Source organism: Cervus elaphus, chromosome 14 (genome assembly GCF_910594005.1).
Source record: "Cervus elaphus chromosome 14, mCerEla1.1, whole genome shotgun sequence".
NCBI classification, from domain to species: domain Eukaryota; kingdom Metazoa; phylum Chordata; class Mammalia; order Artiodactyla; family Cervidae; genus Cervus; species Cervus elaphus.
In genome coordinates, this window is record NC_057828.1 from 52,881,902 (window position 1) to 52,901,268 (window position 19,367).

Here is a 19,367-nt window from a genome sequence, read left to right on the forward strand (position 1 = left end):
CCAACCAGGCTGGCCCAGATGCCTGCCGGCTCCGATCATCCGCCCCTAAAGTTGTCACCAGCCTGCGCCAAAGCCGGAAGTGACGCGCAGCGCACTCCCGGCACTCTGTTCAGGTCGGGAGTCGGCGGCGGAGACGCGTCTTAGGTCGTCATCAGCCCAGCGCCGACGCAGGAAGCGACGACATTCCTGTCGCGCGCCGGGCGCTGTTTCTTCTCAGGCTCCGGGACCGGCGGCGGCGGCGGCGCAGGGGTAAGTAGAGGCGGGGCGGGCGGGGCGGGCTGGGCAGGGGCCATGGCGCGACCAGCTAGCTCACTCGATCTCTCCGGTCCCGGCGGGCCTCGGGCGCGTGGACCAGGCTGGGCTACACTCCTCGCTTCCCTGGTCCATCTCGCCCTACGCGGAACTCGGAGTCGTGGAGGCGGCGGGCCCAGGCTTTCCCCGAGCTAACTGCAGCCCGGCCGAACCCCGGATTAGCACAACTGAAACTCCAAAACCGGAAACCGCTTCCTGGTTTGCGAGCGCGCCCTTCGAGTCCTTCACTCCCAGACCTCCCCTAATCTTGTGATGGGGCTGCTGCCGTCATATGGGCCAGTGGCCCACTCGGCCCAGGTGGTCTTTCAAATAAATCCTCCTGACGGTGAGAACAGTGCTTGGTGAGTGCCAGATACCTAACTACGAGCTTTACCTGGGAGGTCTCACTTAATCCTCTATGATACCGTCATATAGGTGGTTTTCTTACCGTTTACAGAATGGTAAACTGAGGTGAGGTAACTTCCTAGACCGTACAGGAATGACATAAAAGAGGTTGGAGTACAAGCAGTCGCTTTCCGCGACCCATCACTCTTTTTTTGAAACCTTTTTCCCCCCCTGTATTTTCAGTTGTTAAAAATTATAGTTGATTTACAGTGTTGTAAATGTGAATGTTTCTGCTGTACAGCAGAGTGATTCAGTTTTTATATATACATATACACACACACACACACACACATGTTTTCATATTCTTTTCCATTATGATTTATCACAAGAAATTGAAAATAGTTCCCTGTGCTGTACAGTTGGATTTGGCTGTTTATCCATCGTATAGCATCTGCTAACCCCAAAGTCCCACTCCATCTCATTTCCATCCCTTCCCCTTGGTAAACCCCAGTCTGTTGTATATGTCTGTGAGTCTGTTTTTGTTTCATAGATAAATTCACTTATGTCATATGTTCGAGTCCACGTATAAGTGATATCATAAAGTATTAGTCTTTCTCTTTCTGACTTAGTATGATAATCTCTAGGTCCATCTATGTTGCTGCAAATGGCATTTCATTTTTTTTTTTATGGCTAAGTGGTATTCCAGTGTATATGTGTGTGTGTGTGTGTGTAAGGCATATATAGGTATATATACCACATCTTTATCCAATCATCTGTCAGTACACATTTAGATTTTTTCCATGTCTTGGCTATTGTGAACAGTGCTGCTGTGAACATAGAAGGTGTGTGTGTAACTTTCTTAATTATAGTTTTGTCTGGATATATGCTCAGGATCGGGATTGCTGGGTCATAGGGTAGCTCTGTTTTTAGTTTTTTGTGTTTTTTTTTTTAGTTTTTTGAGGAGCTTCCATTCTGTTCTCCATAGTGGCTGCACAAATTTACATTCCCACCAACAGTGTAGGAGGGTTCCGTTTTCTCCACACCCTCTCCAGCATTTGTTATTTGTTATTGTTCAGTCAGTCAGTCATGTCTTACTCTTTGCGACCCTATGGACAGACACGCCAGACTTCCCTGTCCTTCATGATCTCTCGGAGCTTGCTCAAACTCATGTCCATTGAGTCAGTGATGCCATCCAACCATCTCATCCCCTGTCGTCCCTTTCTCCTCCTGCCTTCAATCTTGCCCAGCATCAGTCTTTTCCAATGAGTCGACTCTTTGCCTTTAACAATTTTCGGAATAAATGAACCAATAATGATGGCCATCCTGACTAGTGTGAGGTGATACCTCATTGTATTTTTTATTTACATTTCTCTGATAATTAGTGATGTTGAGCATCTCTGCATGTGCCTATTGGTCATTTGTATTTCTTCTTTGGAGAAATGTCTATTCAGGTCTTCAGTCCATTTTTCGATTGAGTTTTTTGGGTTTTGTTACTGAGTTGTGTGAGCTGTTTGTATATTTTGGAAATTAAACCTTGTCAGTCACATTGTTTGCAGATATTTTCTCCCAGCCCATAGGTTGTCTTTTCATTTTGTTCATCATTTTCTTTGCTGTGCAAAAGCTTGTAAGTTTGATCACATCCCATTTGTTTAGTTTTGCTTTTATTTCTATTGCCTTGGAGACTTACTAAGGAAACATTGGTATGATTTATGTCAGATATTGTTTTGCCTGTGACATCTTCCAGGAGTTTTAGGGTGTCATGTCTTATGTTTAAGTCTTTGAGCCATTTTGAGTTTATTTTTGTGTATGGCGTGAGGATGTGTTTGAATTTCATTGATTTATATTCAGCTGTCTAACTTTCCCAGCACCACTTGCTGAAGAGATTGTCTTTTCCCCATGGTATATTCTTGCCTCCTTTGTTGAAGAATAATTGATTGTGGGCATGTGGGTTTATTTCTGGCATAGCCCATCCTTCTTAACAAAGATTTCTACTGAAGCACTCAAAAGTGGTGAGGCAAAAATGTTTAGGAACAGCATAGCATCAAACCATAGCTTGCTGTGTCCTGACGCAGTTTGAATTCTTGTCTTTTTGCAGTGTTTTAACTCAAATGGGTGATGAAAAGGACTCTTGGAAAGTGAAAACTTTAGATGAAATTCTTCAGGAAAAGAAACGACGGAAGGAACAAGAGGAGAAAGCAGAGATAAAACGCTTAAAAAATGTAAGCCATGTTTTTTAAGTAAGTGTTTTTATTTTAAAGGAGATTTAATTTCTTTGCCCTCGTTTTTCCATTAGAACAACGCTTCTTCGGTGAAGTTCTTTTGTACTTCCAAATGTCTCAGGTGAGCCCAAAATCTATTCTAAAAATTAACAAAAACATTCAGATGCTCAGTTTACTTTGAAGACAGGTTGATAACTTACTAAAAAGCTGCATATAGATGACCACAGCTACATGGAAAATGAAGTATTTTGAACCTAAAATCATTAGTGCGGTTGAACTAATTTTTCTCATTTCATCATTATATTCATGATACCATTTCCAAGTATTTTTACTATAGTAGGAAGTTGCCTTGAAATTAATGTTTTACACCTTTCTTGGTTTGCCTAATAACATAGGAAAACTTTAGTGATTTAATGAGGAGCATTGAAAGAAATACCTCTTATTTAAAATTAGCAACAGACTTTTCTTACATATTTATGAGATATTGCAAATTATTTGGTGTATGAAGTATGCTTTAAGGCTCAGTTTTGGCTCATATAAACAACTAACATACTTGGCATAAGAGTCTAATGTCCCTTTACATATATGCTGGTTTTAATTTCTCAGGTTCTGGTTTACAGAGTTATTTTGTAAGTCTGATGTCATGGGATTTGAATGACAGTTTTTTAGATTTTATCACATTGGTCATATGAAAAAGTGTGTATGAAAGTTGGTTTGGGGATGTTGGCAAGGTTTGCGTCTTATTAAAAATAGGCTTATCAGTAAGGAAAAGTACTCTCTCCTTGCTTCTTAGTCTGATGACCGGGATTCCAAGCGGGATTCCCTTGAGGAGGGGGAGCTGAGGGACCACCGCATGGAGATAACAATAAGGAACTCGCCGTACAGAAGAGAGGACTCCATGGAAGACAGGTGAGTGGGGTGTGGCCCCGAAGAGCCCAAAAGCTGCAGGTGCGCTCACATCTGACTGTGTGTGACCCCAGCTGGCCCTTCTCAGTGTGATTTTGTAAGTTGGAGGTCATGACCTCCATGGAAATGAGCCTTGTGTGGTGTCAGGTACCAGCTCCCCACTCTGCTTAGGAGAAGTGTGAGTGTGTGTTCCTTTGTGATTGCTCTTCAGTGAAGTCAGCACAACTCACATAGTACATTTAAGGAATTGTGTGTGTGATGATTTCTATAAGTACTGTCTAAAATTATCTACAAATAAACCAGAGTTGCTGCTGAAAGATACTTGAGTGAGGCCTAGGAGAAACAGAAACAGTCCTGCCAAAGCTGTACCTCTGACATTTCTTCCTATTCTTTGGCTTCTCCTCAGTTTTTTCCCTTCATGTCCATCATCAAACAACCAAAAACACTATAACCAGAAATTAAGGCAAAAAGGTATAGACTCTGCATTCTCCCAAGGTTTTGGTTTTATACTCAGTTGAGAATATGAAATGACCTTTTGAGATCATTAAGTTTGACTAAAATTGTGGGACCTTCTTTTTTAACAGCTTTTGTAAGTGAGAGACTGCACAGATTTAATGTATGCAGTTCGATAAGTTGTTGTACACGATCAAGATAATTAACACTGCATGTCTGTCACACCCTAGAGTTTCCTCAGAGAGCATTTTTGTTCCATGTAGCACACTGATTTCCACTGTACTTTCCATCTGAATCTGTGTTTAATATACAGTTTGGGCTTAAGTTTCATAATCGTTGTTGTTAAAGTCACTAAGTCGTGTTTGGCTCTTTTGCGACCCCAGCGGACTGTAACCCACCAGGCTCCTCTGTCCTTGGGATTTCCCAGGCAAGAATACTGGAGTGAATTGCCATTTCCTTCTCCAGGGGATCTTCCCTACCCAGGGATGGAACACACATCTCCTGCATTGGCAGGCGCGTTCTTTACGGCTGAGCCACCAGGGAAGCCTGAGTGTTATAATGAGCACAGTCTTTGAGCTGACGGTTGAGGCTCTCCTTTATGTTCTGAACCCTTCCTTTCCCTGGGTTGGGGAGACTCTCTGTTGCCCTGGTGCTCCCTACGTCCCTCTCAGGTGACATAATGCCATGGTGTCTCATTGCAGAGGAGAGGAAGATGATTCTTTGGCTATCAAACCACCCCAGCAGATGTCTCGGAAGGAAAAAGCACATCACAGGAAAGACGAAAAGAGAAAAGAGAAACGTAGGCATCGCAGTCACTCAGCAGAAGGGGGTACAGAGCATTTGTTTCATTTTGTGTTGTGTTCAGATATGGTCTCCTTCCTACTTCATGATCTGCTACGTTCTTCAGAGCACAGCTGAGAGAGAAGAGAATAAAATTTTAGCTAAAAGTATAAATTTATTATAGATCATTCTGAATAGATACTTCATTTTCCTTCTGGTGTGTTTTCCCCTCACTGCATTGTTCTGGGAAAGCTGGTCTGTCTATAAAATTGTTTTAATTCAGCGTGGGAAAGCCACTCTTTAGTGCTCAATTGCTTTTAAGAAACAGATGCTTGATAAAGTCCAAGTAGTGGGTTTGCTGTCACACCATTATCAAGAGCTTCTTAGGGGTGTTGAGAAAATGAACCTGGGCCTGATGTAAATCTTGTTAAATGCAGTTGGTTTAATGTGGTTTATAATGTGTTGCAGAAACTAAAAGAAGTTAAGCTTTGTCTTGTGTTCTTTACAAGTGATGACTTTTTTAAAATCACAAGACTGATGTAGCCTAATATTACAGCTTATTTAATACAGAAAATTGAGAAGATAGAGACCACAGTTCTGTTCAGTGATAATCACATTATTTTTGTTTTTTTCTTAACTTCAGGCGTATGACATAGAGTTTTATGTCTTCATCTTTTTTTTTTTTTTTTTAACAAAAGTCATGGTTGTTTCTCCAAGTCTTTTTTTTTTTTAATTATTTTTGGCTGCACTGGGTCTTCATTGCTACTCAGGCTTTCTCTAGTTGCAACAAGCAGGGGCTACTCTTTGTTGCAGTGCAGGTTTCTCATTGCAGTGTCTTCTCTTGTTGCAGAGCACGGGCTCTAGGGCACACAGGCTTCAGTAGTTGAGGCACACGGGCTTAATTGCTCCGCAGCATGTGGGATCTTCCTGGACTGGGGATCGAACCCTTGTCCCCTGCATTGGCAGGCATATTCTTAACCCCTGCACCACCAGGGAAGTCCCTCTCCAAGTCACTGATTAGATATTTTTTCTTTTTTTCACTGGGTATTGTTGAGTTTTGGAGGTTAAGTCTCCTCTCACGACACATGCTGTTTGCCCATAGGGAAGCATGCCAGAGTGAAAGAGAAGGAGCGGGAGCACGAGCGCCGGAAGCGGCACCGGGAGGAGCAGGACAAGGCTCGGAGGGAGTGGGAGCGGCAGAAGCGGAGGGAGCTGGCTCGGGAGCACTCGCGCAGGGAGAGGTAGGTGCCCTGACAACAGCAGAGATGTGGGCGGGCAGGTCATACACGGACGGGAACTGGGCAGGAAGCGGCCCAGAGGCTTGTCCCGGAGGAAGCGAGGGTTCCCTGCACATGGGACTGCACGTGTGAGGTGACAGAAGTTGACAAGGGGAACAAAAACCTGTGCACCGGCTTCCTCCAGGCGGAGGCTGCTCAGGTGCCCAGAAGCCCGGCTGAGCGGGTGAGAGAGTGTGGTCCTGACTCAAGGCAGAGTCCCCGCCTCAGCTTCTGAGGTGGTCCCTCAGGGAGGGATACTGCTGGAGGGAGCTGGGGGTCTAGGAGGAGCTGAGAGGTGAGGAGTGAAGCTTCTGAGAGGTTCAGACTTGCAGCAGTGGGGGAAGGAGAGTAGGGCGGGGTGGCGGCCAATAGGAGGTGGGGGGCTGTCCACACCCTGAGACGACGTCCGTGTGGGATTGGTGAGGGACGAGCCTGGAGCGAGGCGGGCTAGGCCGCTGTCCCATCCCAGTGGAGCCGTCCTGGAGGCGGTCCGTCCCTGCATGTACCACCTGCAGCACAATCGGCGAGGAGGGGCTTCGGTGTGAGTGACTCACCGCCTGCTTGGTTGGTGGGTGTGTGCCAGGCACCTGCTCTGTTCTAGGGACCTTGTCCAGGAAGACTGTCCGACAAGGCATATTGCTTAGGGTTCCCGGGGTTACAACAGAAATAGACTCAAGTTCTTCCAAACAAAGAAACAAAAAAGAAAAAGAAACCCCAAAGGCCCTGAAATGGCCAGGAGCTAGGACACCAGCCTCTGGTGCTTTTGTCTCCAGGGGCCTCTCTGTGGGCTCAGAGTCCCAGAGGAGCGTCTGTTAACCCAGATCTATCCTCCATGGCCTAGGCGTGACCCCTCGACTACCTCTGTGTCCTGTGGTCATTTCCAGGGAGAGCTTGGGAGCTGGGCTGCTCTACAGGAGGGGAGTAGCAGGGTGAAAGGTGTGGACATTCCCAGCAGCTGGGGCCCCACAAAGGACAGGGAAGGCAGGTGTGAGAATGGTCTATGTTTGCAGGCCCAGTGTGGTTTGGGCACACAGCTATGCAGACACAGTAGTAACCCCAAGGAAGCCATGCTTGAAAATAAAGAGAAGCACATGGAACAGTGCAGCAGTGGCCACACTATACAAGGCGACACGAGCTGACAGGGTTAGCGTCACAGTCCCTGAATGGCAGCAACTGGAAGGAAAGGTTGGAAGGCATGGTTGCTGCAGGACATTGTCTAGATGTCCAGTGTTCAACACAGCTCTGAGACAAAGAAATAAGGTTTAACCCTTTCTAAGGAAGAAAAACACCATAGAAACAGTGTGTTCCAGACTTGGCGAAGACCTGGAAGCATGGAACTTGAAGATGGACATCGTGCCTTCTAATGACAGTGAGGAAAAGGTTGAAGAAAAGCTGAGAGAGACTCAAGAACCAAGGGACAGTGTCTACGGGACCAGCATATGCACAGCGGTATTCTTGGAAGGAAGGGGGAACAGCTGAAAATGTCCCAAATTTGATGAAAAATATTTATCTACATATCAGAGAAGCTCAGTGAACCCTGAATAGGATAAGTACAAAGTAACAGTGGCACCGGGAAAACCAATGAGAAATTGGGGAAGGGCAGGAATACTGGTACCCCAGAATTCTGTGTCCATCACAGCCTGCCTCACAAGTGAGGGGCAGGTGAGCAGAGGCTCTCTGCCAGCAACGTGGGCCTTCCGGGAAATGCTTAAGGACAACCTTCAAGCTGAGCAGAAATGACACCAGAAGAAAAGGCCAGCCCTGGGTGTGGCTGAATTGCAGGTTAGGACGAAAGCCCCTATAAACATGCTTCTTCTCCCATCTTGTCTGAATTACTACAAGAGACACAAGATTGCATAAAACAATGATTAAAACACTGTGTGGTCAAGTAGCCATAAGGTGTATAAACTGCAGGAGGAAATAGGATTGGGGGCTGTATGTGAACAAGATCTGCGTTTCCTGGAGCTTGATCTCATAAGATGCACACTGCAATCTCTAGAGTAACTTCTAAAAAATAGTAAATAGAGGAATTAAAATGGTTTGCTAAAAATCCTCATTTAAACCCCAAACGGGTAACTGCCTGGTAGTCCAGTGATTAGGACTCCCTCTTCTGCCGCAGGGGGCCTGGTTTTGATCCCTGATTGGGAAATTAAGATTCTGTATGCCTCATGGTGAAGCCAAAAAAGAACCCATCCCAACTGGGAGAAACAGAGAAACCAAAAAACAAGACAAAAGAAGGTGGGGTTCCGGGGGGCAGCACCAGCTGTATCCATAGTTACATTCAGTGTGAGATGGTCTCTGCACCAAATATGGGAGAGCCTGTCAGACAGAAAAGCAAGATCCAGCTATGTGCTATGTCAAAGGGACATCTTAGAGTTGGAGTAGGTTGAAAGTAAAGGAGGAGGACTTTGCTGAAAGTCCAGTGGGTAGGATTCCATGCTTCCAATGCAAGGGGTGCAGGTTCGGTCCCTGGTCGTGGAACTAGGATCCCACACCCCATGTGGCAGCCAGAAAATGAAATGATGGGAAAGGATGGCCCATGCACACAACAACGGTAAAAGGGCCTGAGTGGCTACACTGACGTCAGACAAAATATATGTTACTAGAGACACTGAAGGTAGAGACCCTCGTGACGACATAAATGCAGAGCAGTAAGCTGCGACCAGGATAAATGTTTTGGCACCTGGCATTGGACCCCAACCTGAACACAACTGAAGGGAGTACTAGTCCATTGACTCTGGGTGGAAGCATTGGGGTCCCATGCCAGTCATCAGTAGTAAAGCTGGAGAAAATCAGCAAGGATGTATATAATTTGGAAGATGCTACCAGCCAAACGTCATGACAGGTGGGCACAGCAATGCAGCTATAGGACACACATCGTCTGAAAGCTTCTAGGATGTGTTTCCACAAAACTCCAAGCTGTGTAAGGAGTCTCAAAAGAATTGAGGCCAAAAAAAGTATGCCCTCTTATCACAGAAGAGTTCAATTAAAGTTAGCAACAGAAAGAAACTGGACCAGGCGGGGTATCCTCAGATGTTTGAAATCCAACAACCCATTTCTGAAAAACCTATGGCCTTCACAAGAAATGATGAGGAAAAATATAAAATATCTGATTTTTAATTTTTCGGGGCCAAAAAATATGCACAGCTTGTGGGATCTCAGTTCCCTGACCAGGGATCGCACCCAGGCCCCGCCGGTGGACGCGCCCGGCCCTGACCCCTGGGCCCCCGGGGCTCCCTGATGGCGGTTTGCACTGAATGAGAACAGAGGCGCTGTGGGGACCTGGGGCTGCGGCTGCCCTTGGCGTGCAGTGCAGTGTTCCGGCTGCAAGCACCTGAACCAGAGCCCTGCGGGGGCTGCGGCTCCCCTCCTTTCCTTAGACGGGAGGCTCAGGAAGACTTGCCTCCTAGCAGAAGTGGATTAAAATTGTGTGCACCTGAGGAAAGCCTTGGTGCATCTCAGAGCATCAGATGAGCAGAATGTTCTGGACCAAGTGGGGCTTCAGCCCCAGGCAGTTAACCTCCTTTGGCCAGAACTTCCCTCTCTGCCCATCGTTAGGGATGGGGTTAACAGGACTTGAGTTCTGGTTTTTAAAAGCCCTTGGTGGGCTGAAAAACCCAGTTCAGTTCAGTCGCTCAGTCGTGTTGGACTATGCACCCCACAGATTGCAAAACGCCAGACTTCCCTGTCCATCACCAACTCCCAGAGCTTGCTGAGACTCCTGTCCATCGAGTCGGTGATGCCATCCAACCATCTCATCCTCTGTCGTCCCCTTCTCCTGCTGCCTTCAGTCTTCCCCAGCATCAGGGTCTTTTTTCCAAAGAGTCATTTCTTTGCATCAGGTGTCCAAAGTATTGGAGTTTCAGCTTCAGCATCAGTCCTTCCAATGAATATACAGGACTGATTTCCGTTAGGATTGATTGGTTTGATCTCCTTGCAGTCTAAGGGACTCTCAAGAGTCTTCTCCAGTACCACAATTCAAATGCATCAATTCTTCAGTGCTCAGCTTTCTTTATGAGAGCTTTCTAACTCTCACATCCATACATGACTACTGGAAAAACCATAGCTTGGACTAGACGAAACTTCGTGGCAAAGTAATGTCTCTGCTTTTTAATATGCTATCTAGGTTGGTTATAGCTTTTCTTCCAAGGAGCAAGTGTCTTCTAATTTCATGGCTGCAGTCACCATCTGCAGTGATTTTGGAGCCCAGAAAAATGAAGTCTCACTGTTTCCACATTTTTCCCATCTGTTTGTCATGAAGTGATGGAACCAGATGCCATGATCTTAGTTCTTTGACTGCTGAATTTTAAGCCAGCTTTTTCACTCTCCTCTTTCACTTTCACAAGAGGCTCTTTAATTCTTTGCTTTCTGCCATAAGGGTGGTATCATCTGCATATCTGAGGTTATTGATATTTCTCCCGGCAGTCTTGATTTCAGCTTGTGCGTCATCCAGCCCAGCACTTCACATGATGTATTCTGCATATAAATTAAATAAGCAGGGTGACATTATACAGCCTTGGCATACTCCTTTCCCAATTTGGAACCAGTCCGTTGTTTCATGTCTGGTTCTCACTGTTGCTTCTTGACCTGCATACAGATTTCTCAGGAGGCAGGTAAGGTGGTCTGGTATTTCCATCTCTTGAAGAATTTTCCACAGTTTGTTGTGATCCACATAGTCAAAGGCTTTGGTGTACTCAATAAAGCAATAGTAGATGTTTTTCTGGAACTCTCTTGCTTTTTCGATAATCCAACGGACGTTGGCAAGTTGATCTCTCCTTCCTCTGCCTTTTCTAAATCCAGCTTGAACATCCGGAAGTTCTTGGTTCATGTACTATGGATGCCTCGATTGGAGCATTTTGAGCATTACTTTCCTAGCATGTGAAATGAGTACAATTGTGTGGTAGTTTGAACATTCTTTGGCATTGCCTTTCTTTGAGATTGGAATGAAAACTGACCTTTTCCAGTCCTGTGGCCACTGCTGAGTTTTGCAAATTTGCTGGCATATTGAGTGCAGCACTTTGACAACATCTTTCAGGACTTGAAATAGCTCCACTGGAATTCCATCACTTCCACTAGCTTTGTTCGTAGTGATGCTTCCTAAGGCCCACTTGACTTTGGACTCCAGGATATCTGGCTTTGGTGAGTGATCACACCATCGTGGTTATCTAGGTCATTACGATCTTTTTTGTATAGTTCTGTGTATTATTGCCACTTCTTAATATCTTCTGCTTCTGTTAGGTCCATGCCGTTTCTGTCTTTTATTGCGCCCATCTTGGCATGAAATGTTCCCTTGGTATCTCTAATTTTCTTAAAGAGATCTCTAGCCTTTCCCATTCAGTTGTTTTTGTCTATTTCTTTGCATTGATCACTGAGGAAGGCTTTCTTATCTTTCCTTGCTATTCTTAGGAACTCTGCATTAAGATGGGTATATCTTCCCTTTTCTCCTTTGCCTTTCGCTTCTCTTCTTTTCTCAGCTATTTGTAAGGCCTCCTAAGACAACCATTTTGCCTTTTTGCATTTCTTTTTCTTGGGGATGGTCTTGATCCCTGCCTCCTGTAGAATGTCACGAACCTCCATCCATAGATCTTCAGGCACTCTGTCTATCAGATCTAATCCCTTGAATCTATTTGTCACTTCCACTGTATAATTGTAATGGATTTGATTTAGGTCATACCTGAATGGCCTAGTGGTTTTCCCTACTTTCCTGCATTTAAGTCTGAATTTGGCGATAAGGAGTTCATGATCTGAGCCACAGTCAGCTCCCGGTCTTGTTTTTGCTGACTGTATAGAGCTTCTTCATCTCTGGCTGCAAAGAATATAATCAGTCTGATTTCGGTGTTGATCATCTGGTGATGTCCATGTGTAGAATAGTCTCTTGTGTTGGAAGAGGGTGTTTGCTATGATCAGTGCATTCTCTTGGCAAAACTCTGTTAGCCTTTGCCCTGCTTCATTCTGTACTCTAAGGCCAAATTTGCCTCTTACTCCAGGTATCTCTTGACTTCCTACTTTTGCATTCCAGCCCCCTATGATGAAAAGGACATTTTTTTTTGGTGTTAGTTCTAAAAGGTCTTGTAGGTCATCATAGAGCCATTCAACTTCAGCTTCTTCAGCATTACTGGTTGGGGCATAGACTTGGATTACTGTGTTATTGAATGGTTTGCCTTGGAAACGAACAGAGATCATTCTGTCATTTTTGAGATTGCACCCACATACTGTATTTAACTTATATGCAGAGTACATCATGTGAAATGCTGGGCTTTATGAAGCATAAGCTGGCATCAAGATTGCTGGGAGAAATATCAATAACCTCGGATATGCAGATGACACCACCCTTATGGCAGAAAACGAAAAGGAACTAAATAGCCTCTTGATGAAAGTGAAAGAGGAGAGTAAAAAAGCTGGCTTAAAATTCAGCAGTCAAAAAACAAAGATCATGGCATCCGGTCCCATCATTTCATGGCAAATAGATGGGGAGACAATAGAAACAGTGACAGCTTAATTTTCTTGGGCTCCAAAATCACTGCAGATGGTGACTGACTGCGGCCATGAAATTAAAAGACGCTTGCTCCTTGGAAGAAAAGCTATAACCAACCTAGATAGCATATTAAAAAGCAGAGACATTACTTTGCCAACGAAGTTTCGTCTAGTCAAAGCTATGGTTTTTCCAGTAGTCATGTATGGATGTGAGAGTTGGACCATAAAGAAAACTGAGCACTGAAGAATTGATGCTTTTGATCTGTGGTGTTGGAGAAGACTCTTGAGAGTCCCTTGGACTGCAAGGAGAGCAAACCAGTCCATCCTAAAGGAGATCAGTCCTGAATATTCATTGGAAGGACTGATGCTGAAGCTGAAGTTCCAATCCTTTGGCCACCTGATGGGAGGAGCCGACAGGTTGGAAAAGACCTGGATGCTGGGAAAGATTGAAGGCAGCAGGAGAAGAGGACGACAGAGGATGAGATGGTTGGATGGCATCACTGACTCCACGGACATGAGTTTGAGCAAGCTCCGGGAGTTGGTGATGGACATCCATTTCTTCTAAGGGATTCTTGCCCACAGTAGTAGATACAATGGTCATCTGAATTAAATTCTCCCATTCCTGTCCATTTCAGTTCACTTATTCCTAAAATGCTGATGTTCACTCTTGCCATCTCCTGTTGGACCACTTCTAATTTACCTTAATTCAGGGACCTAACATTCCAGGTTCCTATGCAGTAGTGTTTTTTACAGCCTCGGACTGTGTACATCCATCACCAGTCACATCCACAACTGGGTGGTGTTTTCGCTTTGGCTCCTTCACTTCATTCTTTCTAGAGGTATTTCTCCACTCTTCTCCAGTAGCATATTGGGCACCTACCGACCTAGGGAGTGCATCTTTCACTGTTACAGCTTTCTGCCGTTTCATACTGTTCATGGGGTTCTCAAGGCAAGAATACTGAAATGGCTTGCCAGAGGGGCAGTTTATAAATGCGAGCAAAAAGCACTGAGGGCCAAAAAGAAAGCTTCCGGTTTCGGGGGTGAGAAAAGATTTGGCGTGCTCCTGTTCCAGGGACCGCCTCGAGCAGTTAGAGAGAAAGCGAGAACGGGAACGCAAGATGCGGGAGCAGCAGAAGGAGCAGCGGGAGCAGAAGGAGCGGGAGCGGCGGGCCGAGGAGAGGCGCAAGGAGCGGGAGGCCCGGCGGGAAGGTGGGCGGGGCCCCGGAGGTGGGCGGGGCGGGAGGGTGGGGGAAGGCCGGAGGTGGGCGGGGGTGAGCGAGAGGGCTAGGTGACGCTGCAGGTCCTGGAGTGTGAGCTGTGCATCCTGGATAGCCATGTCTGGTGTCCACCTGCCTAATGCCCAGTGGGTGATAGGCCTGGGTTTGAGGAGGCGGGTTCTGTCCCCTTCCTTTGACCAGTAGAGAGCAGTCTAGAATGCCCACCTGGGTCCTCTGGTGGCTTCCTGGGCTCTTTCGCTGGCTGTAGGCATGTGTACTCCTAGAGGAAAAGGGGACTGGCCCCAGCCCCTGTGCTGTTCTTGCGCAGTGTCTGCACATCACCGGACCGTGAGAGACGACTACAGCGACAAGGTGAAAGCCAGCCACTGGAGCCGGAGCCCTCTCCGGCCGCCTCGAGAAAGGCTTGAGCTGGGGGACAGCCGGAAGCCAGGTAAGGCCGCACAGCGCCTGCGGGCCCAGTGCGGGGTGGTCTTTGCTAGGGGAACACCTGAGCTCATAGGCTGGCTGATGCTTCACAACATCATGGGGTGCTGCAGCACCTGTGTGTGTGAACGGCTATCTGTGTAAGTTCATGCGCTAGAGCATTTGAAGACTTGTCTTCCTCCCAACTGTCTGTAGATGAGCTGGTCCTCTTATATGAGAAGCACCATCTAATGTTATTTTAAAACATTGCCTCACATTCACCTTCAGTGGTTTATTTTATAAGTGAAAGAAGAAAAAGTGGAAGAGAGAGACCTGCTGTCTGACCTGCAGGACGTCAGCGACAGTGAGAGGAAGACCAGCTCCGCTGAGTCCTCGTCAGGTGACTGCTCGCCCGGCCCTGCCCAACTTGGCCACCACAGGGTGGGCCCCAAGTTCACTCCCACCTGTTTTCTTCCTAAAGCGGAGTCGGGGTCAGGTTCTGAGGAGGAGGAAGAGGAGGAGGAGGAGGAAGAGGGAAGCAGCAGTGAAGAGTCGGAGGAGGAGGAGGAGGAAGAGGAAGAAGAGGAGGAGGAGGAGACTGGAAGCAACTCTGAGGATGTGTCCGGACAGTCAGCCGGTGAGCTCGAGCCTGAGGCTTAATGTGATATGAGCTTAGAAGTTACAGAACAATAAAGTCTACGTAAACAAGTACCCATCTTGAAAATGCCTTGCTGACTGGGACCATGTGAGACCCCCAGTGATCATGTGAGGGCCCTTTGCTACCTCTTGTAGATGGTCTTCGCTGATGCCTGTTTCTCTTGCAGAAGAAGTGAGTGAAGAAGAAATGAGTGAAGATGAGGAGCGAGAGAATGAAAACCACGTCTTGGTTGGTGAGAAGCCCCCAAGTGGTGGTTCACCTCTTCCTCGTCCACCTCTGACCTGGGTGCTTGACCCATGTCTGAGTTGTGGTGGGACTGTGACCCACAAATAAGCCTTGTCTGTGGCACGCCCCACCCAGAAGCCACAGGGACACCCAGCTGCTATATCCAGGACCCAGCTGCTGGTTCCCTGGGCACCCTTCTGGGGACTGCTCAGCCTGGACATTGGGATAGGAACTGGAAAACACCAGCTGGGCTCTGACCACAGACCAGTCACTGGCATGGGACTTTGTGGCCTCTGCCAATAGCCAGGCCAAGGCCTTGGGCCACTGGACGCCTATTCTGGGCCGGCCTTCTCAGACAACTGGTCATTAGCTCACAGTGGTCCCGGCCTGGCCAGTGGCCCCAAGACACAGCGCCCTCTGTCCAGGGCAATGGGACACAGTATGTCCTGGCCCCTGGAGGCTCTTGTGCTCATAGTCCCCCCAGAATGGGTGAGGGTTGTGACACTTGTCTGTTTCTGGTTCTGAAATTGGATTTAATATCTGAAGTTCCAGAGTCACGGTTTGACCACGATTCTGGAGAGAGTGAAGAGGGGGAAGAGGAGGCGGGTGAGGGCACCCCTCAGAGCAGCGCCCTCACCGAAGGGGACTTTGTGCCTGACTCCCCAGCCCTGTCGCCCATCGAGCTCAAGCAGGAGCTGCCCAAGTACCTGCCTGCCCTGCAGGTGAGGCACTTCCCCTTTGCTGCCTATGGACAGGGCTGGTGGCTGAGAGCAGAAGCTGGGTCCTCACTGTGGGTGTCTGTCTCTGGCCAGGCCTGGCCCCTAGCCTCCGTCATGGTCTCTGTCATGGTCTGGGCTCTTGTCCAACAAGCTTGCTGGAGGAAAGCTTGTGCAACTGCAGCCAGGACGCCCACAAGGGGCCCCATGCATAAGAGTCAGGCCGCCTCGCGTGCAGTCAGCTCTGCAGTCACTTCTGCCTCGGCCTGGGAAGATGGGCCCTTGACTTCCCTTGCCTTGTTGCCCTGTAGGGGTCAGAGGGCAGTGGTGCATGTTGGCCTGCAATTCAGTAACCAAAGTGGTGCAGGGAGGGACTTGGGGGAGGGGCAGGTCCCAAGAGGGTGAGGGCCCAAGGTGCACTGAGGGTCCACTGCACCTGAGGGGCTGCTGCGCCAGCTGAGGGTGCAGCACAGAGGGTCCCTGCTGTCTTGGCATCATCTTAGGATCAGTGGCTGGAGGTGTGGCGGGGGGCTGGTGCCCAGGGCCCACTGTTGGATAGAGGGCACCTGCTCACTGAAGGAGCAAGCAGAGGCTAAGAAGATGATTCTTCCCAGGTCCTGCCTGAGCACTGTCTGGGCTTCTGGAGATGTCTAGTTGAGGCTTTGCTGTGGGCTGTGAGCCTGGCTACCATGCCCTCATGCTGGTTCCTCCCCTAGGGTTGTCGGAGTGTGGAGGAGTTCCAGTGTCTGAACAGGATTGAGGAAGGCACCTACGGGGTGGTGTACAGAGCAAAGGACAAGAAGACAGGTGGGACGCAGCCCAGGATGGTCCCCCACAGGGAAGTGGGTGTAGGGCATGGACCAGGTGGCCCAGAGTGCCAGCCAGCACCACAGGCCCCTGGCTGTGTACAGGGCCCTGTCACCTTCAGTGTCAAAGTCACTGGGCATAGTTCCTTCTGATCCCAGGAGCCACCCCTCCCCTGGTGCTGGCCCTCACGGGGCTTCACCTGGCTGGTGCACACCTGAGCACACCTGAGCAACAGGCTCTTGGCACCCACAGAAGTCAGCCTGACCAAGAAGCTCTGTGCTGCTTGTGAGTATGGAGTCCACCAGGCCAGGCCTGGAGTGACAGCACCTGAGCAGGTGTGTGCCCGGGGGCCAGGGCCTCAGAGACGGAGGCGGTCCAGGCTCTGAGCCCCCAGGGAGGCCAGTTGGCCACGTCCTGTGATTCCAGGGGACAGCCGTAAATGGGAGCATTTGGGTAGAAGAAGGTCTCGTCAGTGTCTGTCTTCCGGTGACTTTCTTTTCAGATGAAATTGTGGCTCTGAAGCGATTGAAGATGGAGAAGGAGAAGGAGGGCTTCCCAATCACGTCACTGAGGGAGATCAACACCATCCTCAAGGCACAGCACCCCAATATCGTCACTGTCAGGGTGAGGCCCATGCACCTCTGCCCCCAGGGGCCCCAGTGCCGCACCCTTAGTGGCCATCACACTTGGGGGCTCCCTGTTGTGTCACCGGGTATCCGGGCCTGGGATCTCACATCTCTTGGGAGTGCTGGTGGTGGCAGGGCTGGCTGGGACCCTGACCTCTCGCACCTGCTGTTGTTTCCTAGGAGATCGTCGTGGGCAGCAACATGGACAAGATCTACATCGTCATGAACTACGTGGAGCACGACCTCAAGAGCCTCATGGAGACCATGAAGCAGCCTTTCCTGCCAGGTGTGTCCCAGTCAGTCCCATGGGGTGACCCTGGACCCACATCCCCTGAGGGATGTCCCACCCTCGGGCTGTTGGGGGTGGGGGTGTGGGGGCTGCTGACATTGAACTGTGACCCTATCCCACTGGGTGTGCATATGCTGGAAAGGCCAGTGGCTGCTGCAGCGGCGAGTAGCCAGGCACCAGCCCCGTGCTGCCTGTTGCCACAGGGGAGGTGAAGACGCTGATGATCCAGCTGCTGCGTGGCGTGAAGCACCTGCATGACAACTGGATCCTGCACCGAGACCTCAAGACGTCCAACCTGCTGCTGAGCCACGCAGGCATCCTCAAGGTGAGCCCTGCCGGGTGGCTGGGAACAGAACAGCTCCCAGCCTTGAGCCATCTGCAGCCCACCATCTCCCCTCGCAGGTGGGGGACTTCGGGCTGGCACGGGAGTATGGGTCCCCTCTGAAGGCCTACACCCCAGTGGTCGTGACGCTGTGGTACCGAGCCCCTGAGCTTTTGCTGGGTGCCAAGGTGAGTGGGTATTCCGGAGCCCCCAGGGCACGCCGGCTCTCAGCCCCCTGAGCACTCCCTGACCCCTGCCTGACCCCCCAGGAGTACTCCACAGCCGTGGACATGTGGTCAGTGGGCTGCATCTTTGGGGAGCTGCTGACTCAGAAGCCGCTATTCCCTGGGAAGTCAGAAATTGATCAGATCAACAAAGTGTTCAAGGTAGGTGCCCACTGGGGGCATGTGCAGGTGCCCAGGCCGGTCCACCCTTCCCTGCACAACCTGAGTGTCTTGAGATGCTCCCTCTTCTAGGACCTGGGGACCCCCAGTGAGAAAATCTGGCCTGGCTACAACGACCTCCCAGCTGTCAAGAAGATGACCTTCACTGAGTACCCCTATAACAACCTCCGCAAGCGCTTCGGGGCTCTGCTCTCAGACCAGGGCTTCGACCTCATGAACAAGTGCGTCCTGCCCTGTGCCCCACCCCTGCCCACCTCGGTCCTGCCCCCAAGCTGCCCTATTGATGTCACCTAGTGCCTTTTTCTCCCAGGTTTCTGACATATTTCCCTGGGCGGAGAGTCAACGCGGAAGACGGCCTCAAGCATGAGTATTTCCGCGAGACCCCTCTGCCCATTGACCCCTCCATGTTCCCCACGTGGCCGGCCAAGAGCGAACAGCAGAGGGTGAAGCGAGGCACCAGCCCGCGACCTCCAGAGGGAGGCCTGGGCTACAGCCAGCTGGTAAGGGGTTGTCAGGTGCTGGGGTGGGGGCTCCCCAAGGCAAGACTGGCCCGGCCTGGGCCCTACATGCCCTTGTGTCCACAGGGCGACGACGACCTGAAGGAGACGGGCTTCCACCTCACCACCACAAACCAGGGGGCCTCAGCTGCAGGCCCGGGCTTCAGCCTCAAGTTCTGAGGCTCCCAGCCGACCTGGACCCACCCTGGGGAGCACCGACCGCGCAGGCGCTGGAGGCGCTGTCTGGGTCCTGACTGTGGACCGGGGCGCCAATGCCACAGGGCTGCCACGGGTACAACCTCAAGTCTTGGACTGCTGGCCTCGTGGGGTTTTCCACGTTTTCTTTTTATTTTATCTTGCCTTGTAAATTTGTAGAATTAAATCACATTTTCCTTGCTGTGGGAGGAAAGGCTGTATTTTTTCATACGAATTGGACTT

General features: G+C 49.3%; 1 protein-coding gene across 3 annotated transcripts; it reads left to right on the top strand.

Moving 5' to 3' along the window:
• Window positions 1–119: 119 nt before the first annotated feature.
• LOC122708261 (cyclin-dependent kinase 11B) lies at window positions 120–19,326 on the top strand. Of its 3 annotated transcripts, none has more exons than XM_043924490.1 (20): window positions 120–249; window positions 2,732–2,855; window positions 3,649–3,764; window positions 4,916–5,043; window positions 6,097–6,235; window positions 13,818–13,954; window positions 14,291–14,413; window positions 14,690–14,785; window positions 14,867–15,022; window positions 15,210–15,275; window positions 15,815–15,990; window positions 16,701–16,791; window positions 17,294–17,415; window positions 17,598–17,703; window positions 17,910–18,031; window positions 18,109–18,216; window positions 18,298–18,414; window positions 18,505–18,653; window positions 18,743–18,932; window positions 19,017–19,326. In XM_043924490.1, exons 2-20 carry the CDS (start codon window positions 2,745–2,747, stop codon window positions 19,107–19,109), a joined length of 2,346 nt encoding a protein of 781 aa, XP_043780425.1. In that variant the 5' UTR covers window positions 120–249; window positions 2,732–2,744; the 3' UTR covers window positions 19,110–19,326. The 3 variants fall into 3 exon arrangements, with proteins under 3 accessions (XP_043780425.1, XP_043780427.1, XP_043780428.1); XM_043924492.1 differs by having other exon boundaries at window positions 4,916–5,013; XM_043924493.1 differs by lacking the exon at window positions 120–249 and adding an exon at window positions 2,930–2,976.
• Window positions 19,327–19,367: the final 41 nt, after the last annotated feature.

Bases quoted from the DNA above. Each gene is read 5' to 3' on its own strand.
- LOC122708261 (XM_043924490.1), top strand. From the start codon at position 2,745: ATGGGTGATGAAAAGGACTCTTGGAAAGTGAAAACTTTAGATGAAATT. The intron at 18,032-18,108 runs GTGAGCCCTGCC...CTCCCCTCGCAG, and splicing joins GCCACGCAGGCATCCTCAAG to GTGGGGGACTTCGGGCTGGC. The intron at 18,933-19,016 runs GTAAGGGGTTGT...TTGTGTCCACAG, and splicing joins GCCTGGGCTACAGCCAGCTG to GGCGACGACGACCTGAAGGA.